This window comes from Crocodylus porosus, unplaced genomic scaffold, assembly GCF_001723895.1.
Source record: "Crocodylus porosus isolate Cpor-Errol unplaced genomic scaffold, CroPor_comp1, whole genome shotgun sequence".
Classification (NCBI taxonomy): domain Eukaryota; kingdom Metazoa; phylum Chordata; order Crocodylia; family Crocodylidae; genus Crocodylus; species Crocodylus porosus.
In genome coordinates this window covers 18,030,041-18,056,726 of record NW_017728921.1, presented here as the reverse complement: position 1 = coordinate 18,056,726, position 26,686 = coordinate 18,030,041, and the positions used below count along the sequence as shown (strand labels likewise).

General features: G+C 44.1%; 1 protein-coding gene across 2 annotated transcripts; it reads left to right on the top strand.

Annotated features, from left to right (window-relative positions):
• Positions 1 to 65: 65 nt before the first annotated feature.
• LOC109312852 (melanotransferrin-like) lies at positions 66 to 21,900 on the top strand. Of its 2 annotated transcripts, XM_019539189.1 has the most exons (17): positions 67 to 883; positions 2,459 to 2,622; positions 3,850 to 3,949; positions 6,032 to 6,208; positions 6,674 to 6,836; positions 6,934 to 6,998; positions 7,613 to 7,770; positions 8,967 to 9,153; positions 9,302 to 9,450; positions 9,698 to 9,788; positions 13,075 to 13,134; positions 13,740 to 13,922; positions 15,004 to 15,160; positions 17,396 to 17,478; positions 19,166 to 19,350; positions 19,766 to 19,952; positions 21,021 to 21,163. In XM_019539189.1, exons 1-17 carry the CDS (start codon positions 670 to 672, stop codon positions 21,065 to 21,067), a joined length of 2,370 nt encoding a protein of 789 aa, XP_019394734.1. In that variant the 5' UTR covers positions 67 to 669; the 3' UTR covers positions 21,068 to 21,163. The 2 variants fall into 2 exon arrangements, with proteins under 2 accessions (XP_019394735.1, XP_019394734.1); XM_019539190.1 differs by lacking the exon at positions 19,766 to 19,952 and having other exon boundaries at positions 66 to 883; positions 21,021 to 21,900.
• Positions 21,901 to 26,686: the final 4,786 nt, after the last annotated feature.

The window sequence follows — 26,686 nt, the reverse complement described above, 5'->3', positions numbered from 1 at the left end:
AGGATGATACCTCTCGTTAGACACGACACGACACCCCCGTGCCTCTCTCGGTTGGGTTTCCTTCTCTTCTCCCCGGCTCCGTCCTTCTCTGCAGGCGGCTTCTCTTCTGCAGCCACCCCAGCCCCTGCAGGCAAGGGCAGCTCGACAGGGGCAGCCCGTGCCCCTCAGGTGCTGGCACCCAGGGGCCCAGCCTCACAGGCCCCTGCAACATGTTAGCTATGTGATGCAGCTCACTAGTGAATCCCGCAATCAATTCAGGCCAAGCAAAGTAGTTGCCACGCTATAAAAATGACTGACCAGCAAAGCAGCTTGTACTTAAAAACATGTCACAGGTCTACAGCTGGTTTCTCTCCAGATTTCATTTGAATGTGTAGCGTGGACCTCACAAGGAGCGAGTCTCCCTGAGCTGGAAAGGGGAATGACCAAGCTCCTCACTGCCTGCATGGGCCCAGGAAGCCTGAGCTGACTGTGCTGGAAAGCTGCTTATGGGAACTGAGGCACCAACAAGCAATATGCTTTCATGCTGCCTGAAGTGAAAGAGTCAGGAGAGATAATTTAGCTCCCAACAGGGGCCTGCACATGGTGGCACAGAAAAAGCTCTAATGCTTTCCATCTGTGCCTAAGAATAGGGCCCCTGGCCCCTCCTTTGCCTTCCCCCCCACTGCACACATGCTCACACCATCCTCCTTCAATCTACACTGCTGTCTTTTTTTGTACCGGTGCCTGAATCCATTTGTTTTCTTCCAGCAGCTTCAGTCATTGCTTTGGAATCCCAGCTACGAAACAAGGCTTCAGAGGAGAGAGAGGGATCTTTGCAATGCTGCTGCAATCATGAAGATAGGCACTGCACTAGTCTTGGCTACCTTCACCTTGCTCTCTTCAGGTAAGGCTGGTGCAGGGGCAAGGGAGGAGGAAGACCCTCAGCTTCTGGAGTGATTATGGGTACACTCATTTTTGTGGTCATAGTGCTGGTTCTATTTGTTTTGGTACAAAATGGTTGTAGTTAGGTCTGTGACTGCTCTGACTGCTTTGATCCTTATTTGAGGGTGCTCTGTCCCTTTGATCACTGGCATATGCTGAATTCCATAGTGACTTTTGAAGCTGCTTCATGCATCTATTCCTTGGCTCCTCACTGTTGATTCCTTTGAGTAGTTGGAGGGAGCTATTTGTCCTCTTCTGCTAAAAGAGTGAACCTGTTCAGCTTGTGCCCCAACTCCAGAACTACAAAGGGGTGACGTGTCTTGAATCCAACTGCTCTATGATCAAAGCAAGTAGAGCAACATCTGATCAAATTACCGGTGTGAGTAATTAGTCTTTAACATTTCAAAATAAAGTGTTACTGATTTTGTGCAGTCCACTCCCCTTTTCCTTCTAAGAGAACATTAAAGTTGCACAGTTGGGTACTTAAAAGTCTGGAGGCTACAATGCTGACGTTGCACATGCAAGTTTCCTATTCTCTTTGGCCGACTTTGGTGTTTACTAATATGGTACTTAACATGTATACGATCCTCTCAGTTGCATGATTAACCACTGTTTTGCTTATAATGTAATTTTTTTCTTGACCTTCAAACACAGAACATCTTTTTTCACCATGTGTGACTATATCCCAGATGAAAGTCTTTTATGTGAAGCATACACAAAAAGCTGTACTTAAAAACATGGCAGACTAATTATAGAACCTAAAACAAGAGTGAAAAATTGCTAGCATCTACAGGCCATCTTAGATGCCAACCTGAAGTATGTACCTAATTTTATGCATAGAAAGTATTGCTTTGACTTGAGCAGGATTCCTCACCTACATAAAAAGTTAAGCCTGCATTAATCCATACATTTGCTGGATTGAGGTCTAAAGTTGTAACTAGTTTTGGAGATAATTGCCTCATCTACATAAGGAAGGCTATGTTGGTAGATAGAGCTGGAGGCGGCCTGATTATATACTTTCCAGAAGAATCATCCCCATTAAAAACCCTGCTGCAAGAGACAGACCATTCTCACAATCAATTTAGAATAATTGTACAAGAATAACAAAAAATGACAGTGAGCTGTGCCTATGTATCTGAGTTTGTAAAAACAGTGTGATTTATAGTGTTGCCTGATACTGCATACATAAGGAAATAATCAGAGGTTAGAACATGCCAGCATCTTTCTATATGTGCCTTGTGGCAAGCAAGAGAATTTCAAAATGCTTCTAAACTGTAATAAATATTTCAGAGCTGCCCTTCTGATCAAGAAAGTTTTAGATTTGGAGGTTGAGGGAGGGCCTCTCGTAATTTAAAAGGAAAAAAAAACAGAAATGGAGAAATTGGCAAGAAATGGTGTTCCATTCAAATATAGAGTTTACTTCTACTATACTCCTCGCTTCTTTTTTTCTAATTAAACAAATAAAAACTGGTCAAAACAGTCCTGTTCCCTACTGGGTTTCAGGTTTGGTTCTCATTCTTACCTTCTGGTCCTGCAGGAAAGAAGTTTCGGTGGTGTACGCTGTCTGATCTAGAACAAAGGAAGTGTGCTGAGCTGTCTAAGGCTCTCTTGGCTGTCCTGCCTCTTGCTACAATCAACTCCTTTGCGAGGGTTTCTTGCATCCGGGCACACAACACTCATGACTGTATTGACAAAATCAGGGTGAGTCTATGGAGAATTTCAGAGTTAATTTGAAACCCAAACCTAGCTTCTCTGCAGGGTAAAGGAAAAAAAAATGGTAAAATGAATCCAAAAGTGAGTGAAATCCATCCTGTTGTGTCATGGTACAGTACCTGAGACATGGGCAGCCATGGAGAATCCAAATAATTTTACCCAAATTTTGCCCGAATAGAGCATCTGTTGCACCTTTGCAACCCTGTCAGACAAAGATGGAGGGCTGCTTCAGAGTGACATCTGAATCCCCAGGCATTCCCATGGCTTGTCAATTTCAGTCCTTGTGCTACTATCTTGAATGCTCCATTTCCTTCCCCCTTTTAACTTCTTGCTAGTCTTTCCTGAACAAGACATCTGGCCCTTCTCCAAATAATAAAATAATTATAAATCATCATAATTTCCTTGAGATAAGGCAGTGATGTAATTAGAGGTTTAAGCATTTCTGGGATAATGCTTTCCTACTGCAATGTGCTGCTAAATGCATATTACCATGAAGAGAAAAATGACCTAGTCCTGGCCATCCATGTAATACTATTATATTCAGAATGGACTGGAAGAAGAGAATGCTGTTTGTGCTCTTTCAGCCCTGCTTTCCTTCAGCAGATCACATGTCTGACCTAGGAGGAAGAAAAATAGGCCTCTTGGAATGTCATAAAAGAACTTATTCTCATCTCTTTGGTCATTCCTGACCTCCTTGTTAATGGATTTCAGTGCCTACTAAATATGGCTCTATAGACAGTGTTGGTAAAGAGGGATTCTAGCCTGGATGTTTCTGCTAAAGGTTTTCTGAGGGGCAGTGGGAAGAATCCCCAGTCATTCTTTGTGTATATAGAAGAAAAAAGTCCTGCATTTAAATCTTGGTCCATTGAAGTCATTAAGAGTTTTATCTTTGATTTCACTGGAGCCAGGTTTTCACCCTGGGTAGAGAGGATTTAAAAGAAGACTAGGAGGAGAAGTCACCTTGCAAAATTTGGCTTGTTAGGAAGGATGCTTATATTCTGTGCTTAAGATATTGACACATCACATACTAGCAGTTCAAATTCCTCTATGCATTGCTGATGTTCTAACATGTCGTGTAGCAGAGGGCCAACTGAAAACCAGGAGCCTGTTAGGAAAAAACTGTGATGGCTGACGCCTACCCAGCAGGGCTCACTAGTATTCAGACTGTTTTGGCTGATCCCATGAGCCCATTCTATAATAGATTTTTTTTTTAAGGCAAATAAAGCAGATGCTGCCTCGTTGGATGCTGGAGATGTTTACTCTGCTGTGAAGATGTATGCCCTGACTGTGGTGGCAAAGGAGATCTACAAGGAAGGTAGCTCACCAAACACATCTCTCTTTCTAGAACATCTTCATAATTTTCCCATACAAGCATGAAGATGAAAAGAAAGCACAGTCATGGTTCTCATTTTCCCAGGGCAGGACAAGGGAGCAAGTCAGATATATGCAATGTAAAGATCAGAATAGTTTCTCTTCCTGGATTGGGCTGTGACTTGCTATGCAGTATTAATCAAATTTCTATCTGTCCAGTTTTCACCTGCTTTAAAGAAGTTTTGAGATATTTAATTCCTGTTTTTTAAACACTTGTAATAATAAGTAAAATGTCAATAATGTGCTATATCTCAATAGCATTTTCCACTGAAAACACAACCTGTCCTCTTCCTCTGGAAATTAGTGGCCTGCTGTGCATTGGAGTTCTAATACTTCCCCACCTATCCTCCTTTCTCAGTTATCACAAAGCCCTGACAAAATTAGGGGTGCACTGATAGAAATTTTTGGGGTCGATACCCAGTTTTTAAAGAGGCATATTGGTTGATACAAATCTGATTTCTGATACACAGCCTGGTAGCTTGAAGAGCAGTGTCCAGCTGGTGAATCTGTTGTGGTGGAAGAGGAGAGGGAAGGGAAGGGGTGTGGAGTGGGGGAAGATCGAGGCCCCAGTGGTGAGGGAGGGAGTGGGTCTGGGGCAGGTGCTGCCCAGCCGGGGAGTGTGGGGGGGCTACTACCACTGCACACACCCCGGGAGAATGTGGGGAGAGTTGGGCTGGGCTACATGGGGGCTGAGCCAGGCTGTGCTCAGAACGGGTGGCCGTGGTGTTGGGAGGGGGTTATGGGGGGCTGCAGACACCCCAAAATTTGCTGTAGACCCCCCCCAGCCCCCTCCCAGTGCTGCCGCTCACCCCGCTCTGAACACCATCTAGCCCAACCCCTGCCAGGAAGAGCCCTGCATAGCCCACAGTGATAGCCCACCCTGCTCCATGGAGATCTGGGGGCACATGCCCCCTGTGCCCTCCCAGGGTACGCGCAGCAGTGGGAACCGCCCCCCCACCCTCCTCACGCCCCCCAAACAAGCTGTGGTTCCATCCCTGCCCTTGCTGGGCAGAGCCTGCCCCAACCCCAGCCCCACTCCCTCCCTCACTGCGGGAGCCTTGATATGCCCCCATGTGCTTTTCCTCCCCTCTCCCCTTCCACTACAACAGACTTACCAGATGCATGCAGCTCTCCATGCTGCCAGTCTGTGCTCCTCGCTGCCTACATGCCGCACTGTGGCTATGCACATGCATGGGGAATGTATTGGGCATGTTATCGGCCACATCAGGCCAATTTCCAATGGAGTCAATTTTCTTTATATCAGTGCTGATCTGATATTGGACCGATGTATCGGTGCACCTCTAGACAAAATATATTGACAAAGTGAAGTGAGAAGGTGTTTTGTTTGATATAGATTCTTACATGTCTTTCATCTGTCTGCTGTCTCCTTTTAGCTTTTGTTCTGTAAGCAGCAGAAATTGCTCTTTACTGTATTTCCCACATATAATGCACACTCCAATTTTCAACAGCTGTTTTTGGAAAAGGTGAGCGTTATATGTGAGAAAAGTTGGTAAATAGGGTGCTAGTTAAAAAGCACAAGTGCAAAGTACTACACATAAGTAGAAGTAATGAGAACGCAGATACAAAATGAAGACCAACTAGCCAGATGGGAGTTCTGCAAATAAAAAGGTTCTGGGGTTATAATTGATAACAATGTGAATGTGAGTCAAAACTGTAATACTGTTGCAAACAGAGTAAATGTTTTATTAGGATGTATAAACAGGAGTGTTGTATGCAATATGTGTAAAGTAATCTGTCCACTTTACAGTTATTCTTATAACATTTAACCTCTAACTTCAGTATTCCTTGCTTCACATGTTGCTAGTCCTTGGTTGTGTAACATTTTGCCCAAACTGTGCACTGGGGTAACCAATACAGTGTTCCTCTTCTTCTGATTAACAGTACTTCAGGCATTTTATTTGAGAATTGCCTTAGCTCTGCTCAAAGGACTACTCACACTGTGGCTGTGATCAGACCTTTATTACAAATTATTGTTCTTCCTGCATTTTCCCTTTCTTACCATTAGGAAGCTGTGTGTTTGCTGTGGCCATTGCCAGAAAAGGAACTTTGGACATTCAGAAGCTCAGAGGAGTGCAAAGCTGCCACAATGGAGCCAGATGGACATCAGGCTGGAATATCCCACTAGGCTTTCTCCTGGCTAGGAGTGACCTCTTCTGGGATAAGGAGCAGCCTTTGAGCCAAGGTGGGTGAATGAACATTGGCAGATATCCCAGGGCCAAGTTTCTGCATTGATAAAGATGAACAAAATGGTAGAAGGAGCAACACCTACAGAGCTATATGGTACACATGAGAGTGCAGAAGCTTTGGGCTCTGGACCCTCAGCTTAGCCACTTGCTGTTTAACTTTCCTGCCAGAGCCTTTTATGATCTCTTTGAAGAGATCAACTGTTAACAAGAGCAATAGGAAATTCCTGTTCTGTGTGAAACAAGGAGGGTAGCATTTTGCTACAGCAGCATCAACAAGTATTGGAGAATAGCTGACCAGGAGCATTTTCAGATCTCAGGTTTCCACAGCTAAGGACTTTCTGCTGAAGATGAATAGGTTTTAACAAGTAGCTTGGGCACTGACTATGCCTACATTCAAATTGGTCCCTGTTACAGTATCTTTTCCTGCGTTTTCTGTCTGACCATTTTTCTTCTGTTCCCAGCGATCAGTGGGTATTTCAATGCCAGCTGCATCCCAGGCATTGGAGTTACCTCCCCTCAGCTCTGTGCTCTTTGCCAAGGCCAGAAATCCTACGTTAGGGACAAGAACCACTTCTGTGAGACCAGCAGCAATGAGCCCTTCTATGACTCTGAAGGAGCCTTCAGGTGACCCTCACATCCTTGCAGTACATTTGAGGGAAGGGTTGCTGGGAGGGGCAAAACACTCTTGAGTGTTTATGGCTTGGTGTTAATCTTGCTGCAGGTGTTTGAAGAGTGGGGCTGCAGACGTTGCTTTCCTAGATCACTTGGAGATAATTAATGCCACAGGTAAACCTTCTGATTTGTGTTTCCCCGCATCTAGCACTTCTTCCTGCATGAAAGCTTGGGGGGTGATGCCTGATATATTGTTTTTATTCCAGTTTGAGTTCAGTCTCTGCAAGCAGTTCTTACTCCTCAGATCTCCAAACAAATTACAGCTGAATAAGTTGCTCAGAGGAGCCTCTTGTCTTTAGAATCACCAGTCTTTCACATAGGTGATTTCCGTAGCTCTCGGCTCCCTAAACCAGTGGTTACCATGTGGCTGACAACAGATCATCAGGCCTTTTTCATTTTCATAAGGCCCATGATTTAGAGTAAGAGGTCCCATATACCAGGGGTTTTACCCAACCAAAACTTTGCAATACAGAATCAGTGTTTCTGCACAATTCTCTTTGTGTCTTTGAATGAGTATTTCTCAGAACATACTGAAGGACTTCTCCAGTCCAGGCCTTTCTGCATGAACATCCCTTTCCTTGCTAAAGGGGAGCAGCATATCAGATAGAAACCTCTTTCACTTGGCATTCACTGCCCTGCCAGGACCTGAGACTCTGAGCAGGCTTCCCTGAAAATATGCTGCATCAATACCCTTCACTTCAGTTTCAGAGGGTGTCATGTTATTTTAGAGTCAGATCAAGAGGAATACGAGCTCTTGTGTCCTGATGGAACCACAGCTGAGCTAAGGGCATACAGCACCTGTAACCTGGGTCATGGGCCTGGCCATGCCATCATCAGCCGCCACAACTTCCAGAAGATTACCAAGAAATTTCTCACCTTGATCCAGGTAATTTGGAGGCAAGTTGAACTTCCCAGACTTGACCACTCCACTCTGGGTATCGATGTAATGAGCGGGACTGCAGATCTAGAGGCTACTCTGAGGGCCGGTGGTGTCATCTGCTACCATAGGCACTAGGGTGGGAATTCCCAAGGCTACCCAAGAAAAAAATGACATTTGAACTAGTACACTGTTGGAGAGAGCGGGCATAAGGCAAGGGTGAAGAGTTCTCTCTGTCACAATTTAGTTTAATGTAAATCTAGAGAGCTCTAATCTCTATACATCCCTCCATTGACTTATACTATGGTCAGGATCTTTAGACAAAAAGTGTTTAGGAGAGGGCACGATTTTTGTATGGCATATAGTAGAACTTTATACTGATTTGAACCTCTGGGCCCTATCGGTTTAAATATTGAATAATAAATAGCAAACTCCTTTTACCTGAAGAAGGGCATCTTCTTGCCAGTTCCAGTGCTGCCTCTGAGGGGAAATAATATAACATTGTGGGTAGGGGAGAAGCTGTTTCCAGCTCCTTTACTTACATAGGCAGCTGCAATAACAAAAAGAGGTCCACCAAGGGAAAGATTTGGGAAGCAGAGACAAGCAACTGATTTGGAAGGAGAGCTAAGCAGATGGCATATTTTTATACTCTTCCCTCAAACTTCATGATCCATGTTGTAATTTAATGAAATTAACTAGTTGTTCACACTTTTTACAGATTTTGGTATAAAGGAATAAGTATATTACCAAGGCTAATTAAAGATAGTGGCAACCTCAACTTGCTCTAACGTTGAATCAATAATTAGCCTGTTCAAGTGATAAAAATCTCCAAGCTAATATAGTAAGTAGTCATACTAAATGGTGAAGTTGATAGCCTCCTTAGGATCTAGGAAGATATTCTAGACTTTTTAACTAGCAATGAATGATGACCTGAATATATAATTTGCAACCTTTTCTAATGGGATTTTGATCTAACATATAAAAGCAGCTTGTGCCTTTATCAGAACAAGTTCTGTTCATGATTAAAAGTTTTCCCAGGCTTTTAGGGAGGGAAACCATCATCCTAAGACAAACTCTGATTCATATGGGCTTTGCCCGAATGCAGGGGGGCATGACATGATTCTAAAGAAAACAAGATATTGGAGGGTGCCAGTCACAAAGGAAGAACAGCATTGCTACAGCTAAAGGCACTGTACTTCCCCCAGCACCTCTTTGGGCAGAAAGGAAAGCAAAGGGCCAGGTTTGAGCTTTTCTCTTCAGCGCCATTCAGGGGCAAGAACCTGCTGTTTCGTGATGCCACTCAGCACCTGCAGCTCGTTGAGGATCAAGCAGAGATTGCCCACATCCTTGGCTTGGACTACGTAGCCCTCCTGAAGGGACTGGGTCATGAAGGTGAGCGCTCTCAGGGAACAGAAAGGGAAGGGGAAAAAGTAGCTCCTACGTCACAAAGGAGAGAAGTGCACAAAGAAGTTGATTAGGAAAGAAATCTTACAGTGTATAGATGACACTCACCTCCCATTGCTCTTCTCTGCTGTTACAGGAAGTTCCCTGGACAACAGTGTGGTGCGCTGGTGCTGTATTAGCTCTGCTGAGCTCCGCAAATGTGAGGAATGGGCCCTGAACGTCAAATCTGACCCTCTGGTTTGTGTCCAAGCAACTTCAATGACCAACTGCATTGAGATGATCAAGGTGAGAATCTAGATGAGGGTGGTGTAAATGAAAACAGAACTGAGGCACATCTATCCTTGTCTTAAACTGGGAGTGGGGGAAATAGGTTACTATGGATAAACCCAGCAGCAGGAGACACTCCACAAAATGAGACAGAGGGGCACAAGAGACCTCCTAGCCAGATGGGCAGTAAACAGCCATTTGGTTATGCCAACTATGAAAATAGTATATTATCACCATATGTCTCTTTCTTTGATGATGTTGGCAGAGTAATGAGGCTGATGCGGTTACACTGGATGCAACACATGCCTACATTGCTGGGAAGTGTGGGCTTGTCCCAGTAGCTGTGGAATGTTATGGTGAGTTCCATTCTGCCCTGAGTCCTAAGAAGAAAAAAGATCAGGGGCACCATTAAAAACTTGTAAAGCACCAGAGGGCCTTGTGCTCAGCAGCTCATGGAAGGAAATTGAAGTCAAGAGTGCCCTTCCCAGTGCTTCCACTGACTGGTTTCACTTTTTGGTGAGTTATGTATTCTAAGCCTCAGTTTCTGCATCTACAAAGGGGATGGTGACCTGGAACTCCAAGTGAAGTGTTGCAGTATCTTAAGGAAGTGTTTGAAGTAATTTCAGGTCTTTGGATGAGAAGTTGTTTCATAGTTTCATGGTTTCTAAGGTTGGAAGGGACCTGAACAGGTCATCGAGTCTGACCCCCTGCCCTGGGCAGGAATGAGTGCTGGGATCATAATACCCCAGCCATATATCTATCCAACCTCCTCTTGAAGACCCCCAAGGTAGGAGAGAGTACTACCTCCCTTGGGAGCCCATTCCAGAGCCTGGCAGCCCTAACCATAAAGTAATGCCTCCTGATATCAAGCCTGAACCTGCTGTCAATCAATTTGTGGCCATTGTTCCTTGTCATCCCAGGTGGTGCCCAGGGGAACAGAGCTTCACCTATTTTGTGCTGGTCCCCCCTGGTGAGTTTATAGAAGGCCGCCAGATTCCCTCTCAGTCTTCTCTTGCGGAGGCTGAATAGATTCAGGCCCTTTAGTCTATCTTTGTAGGGCCTGGTCTGCTCCCCCTGACCATGCGAGTGACCCTCCTCTGGACCCTCTCAAGGTTAGCCATACCCCTCTTGAAGTGCGGCGCCCAAAACTGGACATAGTACTTCAACTACAGCCTGACCAGTACCACATAGAGGGGAAGGATCACCTCACCTCCCTGGACCTGCTTGTAATACATCTGTAGATGCATGACAAGGTGCAGTCAGCCTTACTGACCGCTTCCTTGCACTGGGGGCTCACGTCCATCCAGGAGTCAACAACGAGTCCAAGATCCCTTTCAGCAACTGTGTTGTTGAGATGGGTGTTCCCCAGCCTATAGGTGTGTTGCAGGTTCCTTCTCCCTAGATGCAGCCCCTTTCATGTGTCTGCATTGAATTCCATTCTATTCTCATCCGCCCACCTCTGTAACCTGTCTAGATCTAGTTGGATTCTGTCCCTCCCCTCCAGTGTGCCCACTTCTCCCCACATCTTGGTGTCATCAGCAAATTTGGACAGTGTGCTTTCCATGCCCACCTCCAAGTCACTGATGAAGATGTTAAATAGCACAGGCCCGAGGACCGAGCCCTGGGGAACTTCACTGCCCACATCCCTCCAGGTCGAAAATGACCCATCCACCACCACTCTCTGGGTGTGACCATTGAGCCAATTTGCCACCCAGCTGACTGTGTAGGCATCAGTGCCGCAGTTGCCTAGTTTTTTTATGAGAATGGGGTGGGAAAGAGTGTCAAAGTCCTTCTTGAAGTCCAGGTAGACAACATCTACCTCAATGCCCGTATCCAAGGACTTGGTGATCTGGTCATAAAAGGAAACCAGGTTAGTCAGGCAGGATCTGCCCACAGTGAACCCATGTTGGTTGCCCCTGAGCATTACCTCCCATGCTGGGCCACCACAGCTGTGCTCCTTGATAATTTTCTCAAAGGTCTTCCCAAGGACCAAGGTGAGATTAACTGACCTATAGTTACCCGGGTCCTCCTTTCTCCCCCTCTTGTAGATGGCGACCACATTGGCCCTTTTCCGGTCCTCTGGGACCTGGCCAGAGCACCAGGAGTGCTCAAACAGCTGTGCCAGGGGCCCTGCTCTGACCTCTGCCAATTTCCTCAGTACACTTGGATGAAGAGTATCCGGACCTGCTGATTTAAACACATCCAGCCCCCCCCAAAAGTTCCCTAATTAGATCGTCCCTGACCCTAGGCATGGCGACATGCCCCTGAGCCTGTCTGTAATCCTAGTGGGGGAGTTGTCCCAGTCCCTGCTCAGAAATATGGAAGCAAAGAACTTGTTGAAGAGATCAGATCTTTCCTTTGCTGCAATCACCAGATTGCCAAGCCTGTCCTGTAGGGGCTCCATGTTACCTGGTGCCTTCTTACTCCCTATATATTTGAAAAAGGACTTTTTGTTATCTTTAATTCTGGTTGCCAGCCATAGTTATGTCTCTGCCTTGGCCTTCCTAACTGCCTCCCTGCAATCACGAGCAACAGAGGTGTAATCCTCCTAGGTGATAGCCCCTTGCTTCCACTGATTATATGCCACCTTTTCTGCCCTCAGGCCCTCCTGCATGCCTTTACTGAGCCAAGGGGCCTCTTTAGCACTCTTGCCCCCTTTGGTTCACATTGGGACTGACTCCCTCACACAATCCTGTTGTAACATGCAATGAATTCTTAGAGGTGGTGGAAGTGGTGCACAATTCTTAACTTTGAGAAACCAGAATCTAAAGGATGTCTCTCTCCATGAACTCTGTGCGGTGGATGGAATGAAAGAAATTCCTCTCTAGTCGGTGACACTACGTATTGTGGAAAAAAAAGATTCTGCAAAGAACTTAAACCAGTCTCTGACTGAAACCATCTAGGAAAGGGAGAAATACTTGATTCAATACTTTAGCCTGAGGAAGCAAACTTTCCTGCATTCATTTTCCTCATCTGAGGAGCTTTCACTTTGTCTCACTGCAAGTCAACATCTTTATAACTACTGCGCCAGGCAAGCTCTCACTGCATGACAGCCTGGGGGCATGTCACCTAAATTGCGCTGGAAGTCCACTGCACAGTGACTCCCGTAATCTTATTATTTTTGACATGCATCTCCCACCCCCGCCACTGATTGGTGGAGGGGCCCTGGTGGTCTTGCCACTCGCCATCTGCCCTTGATCAGCAAAAACTGTGCTATATTTAAAACCATGGTTTTTGCCTCCCTGCCAAAGAGGAACAAGTGCCAAGTGGCAGGGCTGCCAGGGCCCTTCCCAATCAGTGGGGCAATGGGGAGGGGCATGGTAAAAATAACAAGATTAAAGGAGCCACTGCACAGCGCTTTTCTGGCATGATTTAGGTAGATCCCTAGGCATAAGACATCAGTATTTTTTCAATAGGAGGAATGCAAGTAATGGAAAGGTCTGGCACAGGCCTGTAGTCCACCTTTAAGCACCCATGACTTGCTTAGTTTTCTCAGCCACATCTTCCCCTTAGGTATAGTATTCACTTGCTGTGGTATTGATATCCAGTCACATGCTCCATTTATACTGAGCTGCTAAGTCACCAGTTCACATCCCTATGTCTTTCGGTAGTATTGTCCTGGTGTTTGTTTCTCCTATCCAGGGAAGGAATGTGGCCCAGGTGCTGGAAGAACAAAGCAGCCAATCCATCTTAAGGATGGAGGTAAGGAAGAATGTTTGATTTCCAATTAATAGATTTTTAATGAAATTAAGTGAAGTATCACCACCAGAGTGGCTCAAGCAGTTTATCTCGGATAAAGCATGGTTCTTAAAACACAGATTATCACTAGTGTGGCCAACAGTAAGCATCAGGCTCTGTGATGTAGAGTTCACTCCACCCTAAGCATTATGGTCAGGTAGCAGTCCATAAACCCTTTTTATTTTCCTTAAAACAAATAAAGCTCCATTATGGACAGAGGAAGGGAAGGAGACAACTGGAAGAGGCGACTGTGATCTTCTGCAGAAACAGGAAGGGCACTGCTGGGGTGCCTTATTGGTTCTGAAAGGAACTGCTGTTGCCCCTGGCCAGAAACCTTGCTGTCCCAGGCTCTGAGGCCAGTACTGGATTTCTGTAGTTAAAGAGACTATACAGATTCTCTGCTGTAGCCAAAAGAGCTCAGTAGACAGACTTCCCCTCTTGTCCTTGTCCTGAATGTTGTTTTAAGGAGGATACTATGGTCTAAAACTTACTTTTAGTATGGGATACGTTCCTTTTCTGGACACTTTGCTGTTTCTGTCTGACAGTGTATCACTGTCTTTGTCCCACAGCACTGTCCCCTATCTATGCTATAGCTGTGGCAAAGAAGAATGCCAAGCACATAAATGTCCATAACCTGGGGGGACGGCGTTCCTGCCACAGTCACCTGTACAGTCCTGGAGGATGGCTGCTTCTCTCTAGATACACAGTAGCAGCTCTGGAGAATGATGCTGAGAACTGTGATATTAGTTCTGGTAAGGATTGTACCAAGATACCTGCCAGGTAGGCCATACCAAGGCATCTCAGAACTGAGGAGAGGAAAACAGATAAGGGTGGTGGAGTGGGGAGGAGGGAAGAAAGGAGATGGATTGGAGAACTTGCAGGTGACCTAATACATTCACATCTCCTGTGCTTGGACCTTCCATGAAGCTGTTTTAGTTGAATGGATTTCAAGTGAGAGTAGTCTTAATGAATGTATGTGATGCATATCTCTCACTCTGCATTACTCTGGCATATAGATTTTACCAAGTATTAAATGCAACCCAGAATAATCAAAAGGTACCTTTCATCCCTGACAGGTACTCTTCACAACCAGCCTTAAAAATCAGTCAGATACCTGCTTGGTACCCAGATTCTAATGGGCCAAGATGTATAACTAGGTACCCTTCTGTCTCCAGCCCCCAAGTGTTAGGAACTATGAGCAAGAATGTTAATTAAATCTTCCAGAGCTTGGTATGTGGGCAGCATCTGCTGTATCCTTCCTTCTTTCCACAAGCACACAGCTAGTCTTGCTTACTTGTGGAGCTTGTAAGTATTGCTTAAACATATTGTTTGCCAGTCTTTCTCGCTCAGTAAGAGTTAACTTATGATCTGCTCTCTTTCACTGCAAGTCTCAGGGCACGTCTAATGAGCAGTAGCCTATTTTACTGTGCGTTAAAGCGTCATGCAAAAAATCCAGACAAATATGCTAATGAGAAGCAAAATAGGCTACTTCACATTAAGCGTCACTTAAAAAGCATGTGTTTTTGGTACTGCACATTGGAGCACCCTAAAGTGCATTTATTTAGTATTTCACATTGTAGGTACTAAATTGAATGTGCATTAATGCGCTTTTCGTAATGCACATGTAGATGCGCCCTCAGAGCATGCACATACAAGCAATAAAGTGATTTTAATCTTTTTGTCATGGAGACCAGAAGACTGGCTCTGAGGAACATGGAGGAAATGCCAGTTCTTTAAATTAAATATGAGAGCAGCCCACTGTCTTGTGTAGGGAATAAAGACATTTTAGAATACCCTGCATTGACTAACTATCACACCCTTCTCTTCCTATAGCCTACCAGAGTTACTTTTGGAAGAGCTGCATGCCAGGAGCAGTTGGGAATCTGTGCAAGGTCTGCATTGGAGATGATGAAACAGAAATGCCCAAAGCATCCAGCCGGTGTGCTGCCAACCATAACGAACGCTACTACGGCAACATGGGAGCGCTCAGGTAAGTCTCTCAAAAGCAATGCAGAGATAAGGCTGAGTTCTTTTGCCTGTTGGTTTCTTTGGCAAGACTTACTCAGAGGCCAGAGGCTGTGAAGGTCTCCTTTTGAGTAGTTCCTATATCATTTCAGTTGCTGCTGCAATGGGATGGCCGTGGCTGGCTTAGTGATTTAAAACAGATCTAGAGTCATTTCCATGGGGAGATGAAATAAGATAACTAGAGGTGCACCAATACATTGGTCCAATATCAGATCGGCACCGATATAAAGAAAATGGACTATATCAGAAATCAGTCTGATGTGGCCGCTAATATGGCTGTTAAATGCCTATGTGCACACAGCCACAGCGCAGCATGTAGGCAGTGAGGAGCACAGCCCAGCATCTTGGAGAGCCGTGTGCAGCTGGTAAGTCTGTTGTGGTGGAAGGGGAGGGGTCAGGGAAGGTGTGGGGGGCAGATCAATGCCCCTTGTGTTAAGGGAGGGAGAGGGCCTGGGGCTGGGGTAGGGCGCAGGATGTGGGATGGAGCCATGCCTTGTCTGGGGGGCATGGGGAGGGGGAGTGCTCCCGCCACTGCATGCACCCTGGGAAGGTGTGTGTGTGTGTGTAGGGGGGGCATGTGCCCCCAGATCTGCATAAAGCAGGGCAGGGTGGGCTGGGGCCAGGGCTGCATTGGGCTGTTCCTGGAGGGGGGATGCGCTGGGCCAAGCTGTGCTTGGGGTGAGTGGCAGCAGTGCTGGGAGGGGGACAATGGGGGGCCTACACCAAAATTTGGGGTGGCTGCAGCTCCCCCAGTAGCCCTTCTCCTAGTGCCGCTGCCTGCCCTGAGCATAGCACAGCGCAGCCCAGCCCAGCCTCCGCCAGAAAGAGCCCAGTGTGGCTCCCAGCCCCAGCCCACAGCTGCAGCCCACCCTGGCCTGCCCCGTGCAGATCAGGGGGCACATGCCTCTCCCCCGTGCCTTCCCTGTGTGTGCATAGTGGCAGGAGCTGCTTCCCTTCCCTGCACCCCACAGATGAGCTGTGGCTCTGTCCTGTGCCTTGCCCCACCCCAGATGGGCATTACCAACCCCAGCCCCACTCCCTCACTGTGTGGGGCATTTAATCTGAAACCCCCCATGCCCCTTCCCTCCCCTCTCCTCTTCCACTACAACAGACTTACCAGGTGGACACAGCTGTATCAGAAATCAGATCAGTATTGGCCAATATGCCTCCTTAAAAATCAGCTATCAGTATTGCCCTCCCAGAATCTCTTATCGGTGCACCCCTAAAGATAATACTTCTCATTTTGAAATGAAGTAACAAGGCTTGATGTCCAGTCATAGGCACAGGCCTTTTGAGCCCTGTGCCTCAGGATGGTGCAGCACATAGTAGACCATTACAGTGGGTAGGTTGGGGATCATTTACCAAGATTGCACGTAAAAAGAATATACAGTAATTAGAGACACGGCACAGGCAGATCATAAAAATGACATGTTTCTGTCTCTGCATTTATAATTAATGTAATTGAATGTTACTAAATAGACTAGCTTGGAGACCAATTTCCTCTCATGATAGAGTAGGTACAACATATGTAGTAGTAGCATGACTTTTCTTATGCTTCTGTATGTCTAAGCTAATTTCCTTTAGGAATGAGAAGGTTGTCTAGCCTCTGTGCCTAGTTAAATCAGAGGCTCTTTGATAAGGTTATCTGTGAGGAGGCAGTTATTTGTAACAGGCACTAGTTCAACAAGACCTGCACTGAGACCACTTAACTCTTTTAACACTATGATACCTAATGCTGCTTGCAGACGTTAAAAAAAACAAACAAAAAACAATCCAAAACCACACTTTACTGGAAGAAGCAGTGCATTACTTCAGCCCAGTTTGCAGTGTTTGTATAGATTGGGCACTTCAGCAGGGCTTTTTGGCACTTTTATCCAATGCTGATTCAATCACTGAGGCACTGGAACTATACAGTTAGGTGAGGTGGGTCCAACTGCATCTTCTTCTGAGCACATGCTGAGATCAGTGTGTGGGCACATAGAGTTTAAAGTAAAGGACCATTGCTGTTTTTTTTCTTAATGTCTGCAAGCAGCCTAAAATCTTAAGGCAGACAGTTGTACCCTCTAATTATAAAGACCTGGATGAGATTCTCGTCTCCATACTAGTATTCAAAACATTTGGGCATGTACTGCTCCCAGAAGTTCTATGCCCTCCATCAGATACAGCCTCTGTGATGAGTTATTGTGTTTTCCTATCTTAGGTGTCTTGTTGGCAATCCCAGTGGAAAAAGCTTTGGTGATGTGGCTTTCCTGGAACATTACAACCTGCTCCAGAATATTGAGAGTGAGATGCAGCCCTCTTCTCATTTTTAAAGAATATCTCCTCACATAGTGACCATGGCGCCTAGAAGCTACTTTTACATGTCTTGTCTGAGTACAGAGCTGTTTTGAAATGGAAAGAATCTGCGAGTGCAGGAGCATAGAGGAGACCAAGCTGTGGAAAGCACATAAGACCTGGGGAGTTTGATATAAAATCATCTTTGGATAGAACATCTTTAAGCATTAAATTTTAAACTCCCAAGCTATTTGCTCCCAGCTCCAATCTTAATAGCAGCGGTGAGAGGTCACATCCTTCAGGGGAGAAAAGAGAAAAAGAAATCCCTTTTTCATTTAGGATGACAAACATTGAAAAGTTATCTCAACGGCTTGTTAATTTTGAGCTGTAAAACCTCCTAAGCATAGAATTTGTAAGAGGCAGTGGTCTTTCCAGATTGGGATTCATATTCCTTAAAAAATGGACTTTCACATTAATATGTACACTGACAAACATTTTCTGCAAACTAGTTAAGGGCTAAATGTACCTACAGACTGAACTATTGCCTTTGAGAGATGGCCTTTCCAGCTGTATATTAAGATGGATTGAGGGAATGACAAAGCGTCCATATAAGTTGCTATTTCTTCAGTTTTTGTTACATGGGTCAAAATAAAATTCTCCCAACACATTCATTCCACATCCTCTGTAAATGATTATGTGGCAAGTTATACTTGTTGGACACAATGGACTGAGTTGCTTCTTCAATGGGCACGTCTACACATGTGCTTTAATGTATATTAGCCTAATTTAATGTATGTTACAGCCCCACTAAAATATGCTATTTAGACAAAGTGCATTAAGCGTCACTTAAACTGTGCTCTTTAGTTAATGTGCATTAAGACAGGCTAATGTGCATTTTCCTAATACTTCACAATGGAGGACATTTTTACATGTGCTCCAGGGATGGGGAGGTGCTTTAATTAGAGCAGCTCTGAGAGTTGCTCTAATTAAAGCACTTGGAGCATCTCATGTATTAGCATTCCCACACTTCAGAATGCTTCATGCGGTGCCATTTTGAAGTACAGGGACACTGATGCACAAGACACAGAAGCTGGTTGGAGCATGGTAATTACCACACTCTAGCAGACTTGATTGAATCTACTCTGATGCGCTGTAGTTACAACACAACTGAGCAGTCTCCAGGGCAATGTTACCTCTAAGGAATAGTGGTCCATAAGTGTGCTGCCTCAGTCCATGAGTGCGCTGCCTTGATCCGGCCTGGGACACTTATCAAAGGAGCCTGGAGGCTGGAACAGAGAGGCTGGGGGCCAGAGGTGGCGTGGGCTCTGCCAGCTCTGGGGAAGTGCTCCGCTCTCCCACATCATGGCCAGGGAGTGGTGCACTTCCCCACAGCTGGCGGAGCCCACACCAGCCCCCGGCCCCAGCCTCTCCTGGTGCGCGGCCTTAAAGGCGGTGTGCAGCCACACTTACAGTTGTGCATGGCCACGCATGCGCACACCTTAGAGGGAACCTTGCTCCAGGCTTGTATATAGGCACCCAGAGGTACTAGATTTAATGTGCATTAACTAAAGTACATTAATGCATGTGTAGATGTGCCCTGTGTTAATATTTTTTTCTATGAGGTTCCCTCGGTCTTGACTGAAATTCAGGTAATGATTTAGTCAAAGAATTTAGTGCATTTCCATCTGCTTTGCAGATCTGGACAACACAGGCTGGGCCAAAGGTTATACACCTAGTGACTTTGAACTCCTGTGTCTGGATGGAAGGCGTGTTGCAGTCACAGATTGGGCAGACTGTAACCTTGGTCCTGTTCCTCCTAGTATAGTCATGACTCGACCAATGTCCATCACTAAGATCTATGACTTCTTGATGAAATCTCAGGTGAGGCAGATGATGGGGGAAAAAAATGGATGTGTTCTCTTTGTTAAATTCCGATTGCTGAAAACCCCACTGAGAGCCAGAGCTTTGTTCGTAACGTGTTTCTAGGACCAGCACTAGTGGATTAAGAATGTGTGCAGGAACCTAATGGGAGAACCATTTGGATTTACTAAAGGCAAATTTTGGCACTAGTAGTTTCTTCATAACATGTTCTTGCTGAGATGGAAACATGTGATGCTGGAACAGCCAGTAGGTTAATCCAAGGAAAAGGAATACAAAATCTCTTCCAGTAGAAACAAGGAGAGCACTAGCTGAACCTCACACATTTCTATTAGAGCCTGATTTTTAGCTAAAAATTCACCCAATTCATTTTGCTGCTCATCTTTTATTGCATTGAAACATTTTTTTTCTGATTTAGGAAAGTCTGGGAACCAGTCTGGAGCCTGAGTTCCACTTGTTTCAGTCTCAGAAGTATGGAGAGTATGATCTGCTCTTTAAAGATGTTACTCAATACCTCGTTCACATAAATCACCTGGATTACCAGGAAATCCTTGGAGAACCTTTCTTTCAGCTAGCAGAATCTGTATTTAACTGCACCCATGCAGGTAATGTGAGATATTGGGTTAAAACACAGCTTTAGAAGTACGCATATGGTATTGCTTCCTGGCCTTTTGGCCATGACCAACTCTGAAAATATGCCTACTATAACATCTGGAATGTAACTTCAGCTCCCTAGGCAGCCTGTCTTGCTATACCATCTTCTTCAGAGACTTCTTATAGGAGTAGAGTAGTAGGGAATTCCTCCAGAGCTGGCATTCCCCTGCAGCTACTCCTCCCTATTGGAACTGGTATACAGTCAGACTAGGGGCCTATCCTCACGCAACCTTGTTAAAGTAACGGCTGCTACCTACCAGCTCTTAATGTACTGATACAGTATAGTGTAAATATTGTATTATACATATAATTTATATTTTATAACCTCAATAGTGAGAGTAGCTAAAGGATACAGAAAAAGGATATCACAAGTACAGTATATGATGAGTAGCAAAATAGGGTATGGCACAACCTTGTCGCCAAATTCACTGGCAGTACAAAGCAGGTTCAAGTTTATTGAATCCAGAGCCCCATACTCCAGATGTAAATGTAACCCTTAAATGTCCAAAGACCAGTTCTGTGGCTAAGGGAAAAAATTGGCAGAGAGAGATCAACATTTTTACTGTAATTTTGAATTCAGTCTTTTAAAGAGAACACTATCAAACTGAATTTCAAAAAAATAAAATTATTTTCAGTAGCTTGTCAGGAAAACAAAATTATTTAATTCTGTTATAAAGGTTCTTTTCTCATCCTCCATGAGAGCATACAACTGCCCATCAGCAAACCCAAGGAACTGATGGCATAAAGGGAGAGACCCATAAAGGTATTTAGGTACCTAACTTGGTATTCAAGTCAGTGGGATGCTAGGCACCTTAAATAACCTTTATAGTATTTAGGCACCAAAGTGCCCTTAAAGGTGGAGTACAACTGAAGACAGCATTCCAGTTTGTGATCTAGCATTTTGATTTAGTGACTGAATGCAGCAGGTACAAACAGTTCCAAAAGAATTGTAATTTTAGGGTTGACAGCACCCTAATGTATTGACAGCATCAGTAATTAACTGTTTTTCTGGTTTGTAGACATCTTGGACTTCTGCAAACAGGATATCTGTACATCTTCATCTTAATATGATGCACATCAGCTCTTCAGGATGTTCCCAGCCACTGCACAGATTGAAATCAAAAGATGCAAGCCTAACATCAGCAAAAACAGCGCAAGGAAAACAGCTGCCAATGCTCTCCCCCATCCTATGGTAAGTACTGTGCTGGAGAGGCTGATAACGCTGCTCAGATGTCACTCCTTCACAACATGAAAAAGAAGCCCAACTCAACAGCAACATATATTTTCTAAGCCTATGCAAGAAACACAACATCATTCCCTGAGGACTGAACATCTACAGTCCTCTGACTACTACACACAGCTCTAAATACGCTTCACAACCATGGAGGAGAACTTCAGAAAAAACTGAAATCATCATCTTAACCTAACCTAGTCCAAAAGAGATCAACTGAGGAAGGAAATCAACACATGCTGCAACAACTTGAGAGAGAAAAATCTGGATATCTTCCCAGACATTACACAACATATATAAAGAAACTACCAAGGATTTTCTACAACATCCTTCCAACATAAAAAGAAGAAATAGAACTGATTACTCTAGGAGCAACTTTTCCCAACCACAAAGCAACCATCAGAGAAACAACACCCAATACCTTACAACATTCTAACCTCATACTCAATGAAACTGAAAGAACTAGCCAACCCTCAAGTATTATTAATCTCTCCACACACACACTTACCAAAGCTGAAAAATCTGTCTTCTCTAAAGGCCTGAATTTCTACCTGTAGCATTTTATTAGGGTATTTTTTCAGTGTGGAAAACTAGAAGAATTCTTCTGGCACACCCACTTCAAGGAATATTTCCACAACCAAAATGAATTTACTTCCAACAAGACTTCATCGCTTGACAACATCAAGGAAAAGATCAACGCAAAAAAACTCCCAAAAAATCAGACTGCATATTTCAAAGTGGACAAAATTCAAACCTTGACAACTATACTGACTGCTTCAGGAAAAGAATGAACAATGAGATAGCAATATGCCATCATAACAATCTCTCCCTCTCAGAGAGAAGGGCCACAGAATCTCTTAAGATCCAACCACCAAATAGTTATAAAACCAGCAGATAGAAGAAGAGCTATAGTTATCCTTACCCGTGAAGGCCACATAAAAGAAGCCAACAGACAACTCTGACACCACCTACTACAAAAAACTAGAGGAAGATACAACTCCCTTTTTCACCTTAAAACTCAAAACTACCATCAAATCATTTCCATCTGAACAAGATACTTGAAACTACAGGAAAACTACAAAACTTGATCCCAGCCCTCCACTACCCAAACCAGGGATTTTTTTCCACGCTCCCTAAAATCCACAAACAAGGGAACCCAGGCAGACCTATCATATGCAACCACAGAACCCTAACTGAGGAAATATCAGGTTTCATCAAATCTAAAACCTCTCGTCACCCGAAGAGCAAGTTTTGTCCAAGACCCAACAGACTTTCTATGAGCAACACTCTCCTAGCCACCACGGAAGTTACCAGCTTATATACCAACATCCCACATCAGGATGGCATCCAGACCTGGCTTACATATCTGTAAGAGCAAGATTACAACTCAGAGTACAGACCTGAACTTACACATTTCATGCTCACACACAACTTCACTTTCAATAACCAACGCTTCCTCCAGATCATGGGCACAGCTATGGACACCTAAATGGCCCTACAATATGCCAACCTTTTTATGAGCCACGTGGAAGAAGAATTTCTCAAGAACTGCACCAAACCTATGCTATTCTTAAGGTATATAGGTGACATCATCATTTGGATTGAACCTGCAATCTGACTGATTTCCATCCCAAATTCAACAATCATCACCCCTCCATCAGACTATATTTTGAATACTCTGGCACCAACATTTCCTTTTTAGACACTATGGTCATTATCCAGAATGGTAAAATACAAGCCAGCATATACAAGAAGCCCACAGACCAACATATCTGCACAGAACTAGCAATTACCCAAAACGCTGTAACATTCAGCCAAGCCCTCCAATACCACCGAATTTGAACTGAGGACACTCGTGATTGTTACTTCACAAATCTCAAAAGGGCTCTCACTCAACAAGGACACTCCTTCAGAGAGAGAGACTGCACATTTGAAAGAGCCATTCAGATACCACGTAAAGAATTGCTGCAGTACAAAAAGAAAATTTCCACAAATTGCACGCCATTAGTTATAACATCCCACGCCTCCTGGAACCTATACAGAAAATCCTCAAACAGTTGCAACCCATACTAGAAGAAAACCAAATTCTTAAAGAGATTTTCCCAAAACCACCCATCCTTTAAACAAGCACTGAACCTCACCCATCTCATTACCAGAAGCAAGCTTCCCATTTTGGCCCCAAACGCAATGAATGGATCCAGAGTATGCCAGGACAAGAAATGCAAGACCTGCCAACATACCTTTAGCACTCCCACAGTAACTACACCTCACAACAGAACCATCACCATTCCTGGATCTTACACTTGCACCTCCAGAAATGTTATACATCTCATCTAGTGCACTAAATGCCCTGATAGAAAATATGCAGGAGAAACCAAACAATAACTGTGTACCAGAATGAATGCACACTGAAAATCTATCAAAGACAGAAATATCCAATTACCTGTGGGTGCACAAGACAACCACTCTCTCTCCAACCTCTTAGTTCTAATCCTCAAGGAAATTTACAAAACACCTTTAGTAGACAAGCCTATGAACTTCACTTCATAGATCTACTGGATACAAAAAATCATGGGCTAAATATAGACATTGGATTTATGACACATTATAACTTGCCTTCCATCTGATGACTCCAAGTAACCTCTCTATAATTTACCAGCTACATTTTATTACCAGGTCACTATTCCCACTTTCACCCACCCCCCCTACCATCCCCCAAACTTGTCTTACCCTCTCTGACCCTGACTGTCACGCTTTTGCATTTTCACTGACCTGCATTTTTGCACTGGCTTCTATCTTATCCAGGAGAGCATATAACTGTAAACACCCGCTCTACCTCAAGAAGGGTGTTTGTGCCCAAAAGCTTGCAATGAACAATTTTTCCAACTATTTAGTTGGTCTAATAAAAGATATCACATTTACCCAAAGAGCCTTGCCTGCAGATGTCACTCCCACATATCAAGTGACCATGTTGCCTGTAGATTTTCTTTGCTCAGCTTGGAACATGGCAACATGCAGAATCCCTTATATCAGGTAGCAGAACTAGCTGCATCTCAGTGTATACCAAATTCTTAAAGAGATTTTCCCAAAACCACCCATCCTGTTAAAATACAGACACCCTCTAAATAATTTTTAGCAACGTAATTCAACATTTTTGTAGGAAGAGCTAGTCCAACTCCACAGGCCCAGCAGTCATCCCTGTTTTTAATGTGTCACTGCTGAAAAGCACACTTTGACTTCTTTCCCCATGTCTCATTTATACTACATTTCTAATTAAAATGGGTAAGTTGTAACCCTTCCACAAGGATGTTGTTACTGTTAGATGGCCACTACCCACACGTTTTTGACATCTAGCACAGACTAGCAACCTAAGTAGCCTTTTTTACTAGGAACAGGGAAGAGTTTGTTTCTCTTCTGCTGTAACAGCCAAAAACTTGTACCAAATGTATTGACATCTTCCAGGTAGCCTGTGGAAAATTAACTCTAAAGAATAAACAGTTTCTACACACAGAATCAGGTTCTTGTATCCTTAAGATGGGCTGGGGATGGGCGAGAAGCAAAAACAAATGGAATTTCCACTCTTTTCCAAAACTGGTCTTTACTTTACAGGATCTCTTATGTCTAAATGTATGTAGCTAAGCTGTAAGCTTTTTACAACAGGAGAAAGCTGAACATGGGCATCACGTCCTGCTCTTCCTAGCTTGACATCTGGCTTGTTACTTTCTCAATCTTTGCTTAAAGCCACTGTTATCTGTCTGAAGAGGACTGGACAGAACTCACTCTGTCTGCCTTACTGAACAGTACTGTTCTCCACACTTTAGGTTAATTAAAACCCTCCCATTTCCAAGGGACTTGCATTAACCTAAGCTACACAAGGAAGAAAGAATAACCAGAAACTTTCCCTGAATACATTGATGTGAAACAATGGAAGGCACACTAGCTGCACATTCTAGCAGAAACACAGTTGCAAATAGCCATCACTAAAAATACTCACAGTCTACTTGTCACTGTCTAACCATAGAGTCTCACTTAAGAACATATCTGGATACAAGATTTGTGGGAATTTCAATATTTTTGCTGTTTTCCAGGTAGCTGGGTTGACTCCCAGGCTTCTTTCTTTGCAGTGTTCTCCAAATGGTTTTGCATGGTATCACCTTCTTATCCAATAGGAAAGAAAAAAATCTTGGAGCCAGCTTCAGCAGTTTGTGTTTAGATGAACTCTCTCTACTTCTGGCTCCCCATCTCCCTCACTGAGGGCTGTAACTCCAGCTCAGACACCCTGCCTGGCTTCATTGAACAAGCCAATGCAGGAAGCAGGCACTATACTCCAGTGTACGTGTCTTCCAGCGGAAGGCTGAAAAAGCAGAAGGGCAGATGCAGGAAAGTCCAAGCACGGCAGGAGAATAAAAACTGGTCAAGCACTTAGCAAGAGTAAAATAAAATGGCATAATGTAGCAAAAATTGTTAGTATGGTGTTAGTTTTACAGCCGGCATTAGATCAATTAATTTTGGCAAGCTGAAGTCTTAAAAGGCATCCTTTTATTTTTTGTGTTTAGTATTCTACCTGCTGGACTGAAGCAGTACTGTACTTGGATCTTGAGAAAGAGCTTCCAAAGCTAAGAATATATTAAAAATGGGAAATATTAAGATGGCTGTAGAATACAGACTTAATGCAATTAAATTAAAATATATGAGCATCTCCAGATTTCATCAACTACATTTTGATACGTGGATGGCATCTGTCCAAAAAAATCCAGACAGGGATTTCCACAGGAAGGATTGCTCACAGAAACTTTGGGGTAAATCTTGATATTTACCTGTTTCAGTTTTGGTGTAAAGTTAATCAGTCTGTCCACAGACTGTAGTACGTGAAGCACACGCCTAATCCATAGTTTCTGATCTCTTTTGCTTCCGAATCCAGTGGATTGTTCAGTATTTCATAAGCTGTAATTGACAATACTTTACTACCTAGTAGAGATGACCATTGTGGTCTACAAGCAATTACATATGATACTGTACACCTCTCTTCCTTAGGCAGGGGTTTTGACTAGATGATCTCGAGATCCCCTCCAGTTCTACTTCTGTATGATTTCTACCATTCTAATTACCCCATTCTCTTCCCCCACCCCTGTGGCAACAGAACTTGGGAGGAGTATTGCAAGGACACACCAGTAGGCTGTACTTGCTAATAAATGGTGTCAGCAAACTTTGGAAGACTATTAGTTACAGCAGAGCTTATTAGTTTGAAAAGTTGAGAACACAGAAAACTGGGATGATACAGTAAGGAACACGAGACAGTTTTTAAGGTGCACTGTTCTACACTTACCCACCATGCTGCATAGCCTCTGAAGAGGAAAACATCAGGACCAACAGAAATAAATTCCCTTCCTTTGGCATCCAGGTTGTTTTTGAAGATTCAGATACAGCCATCATCTTCAATGTACACATAGCTGC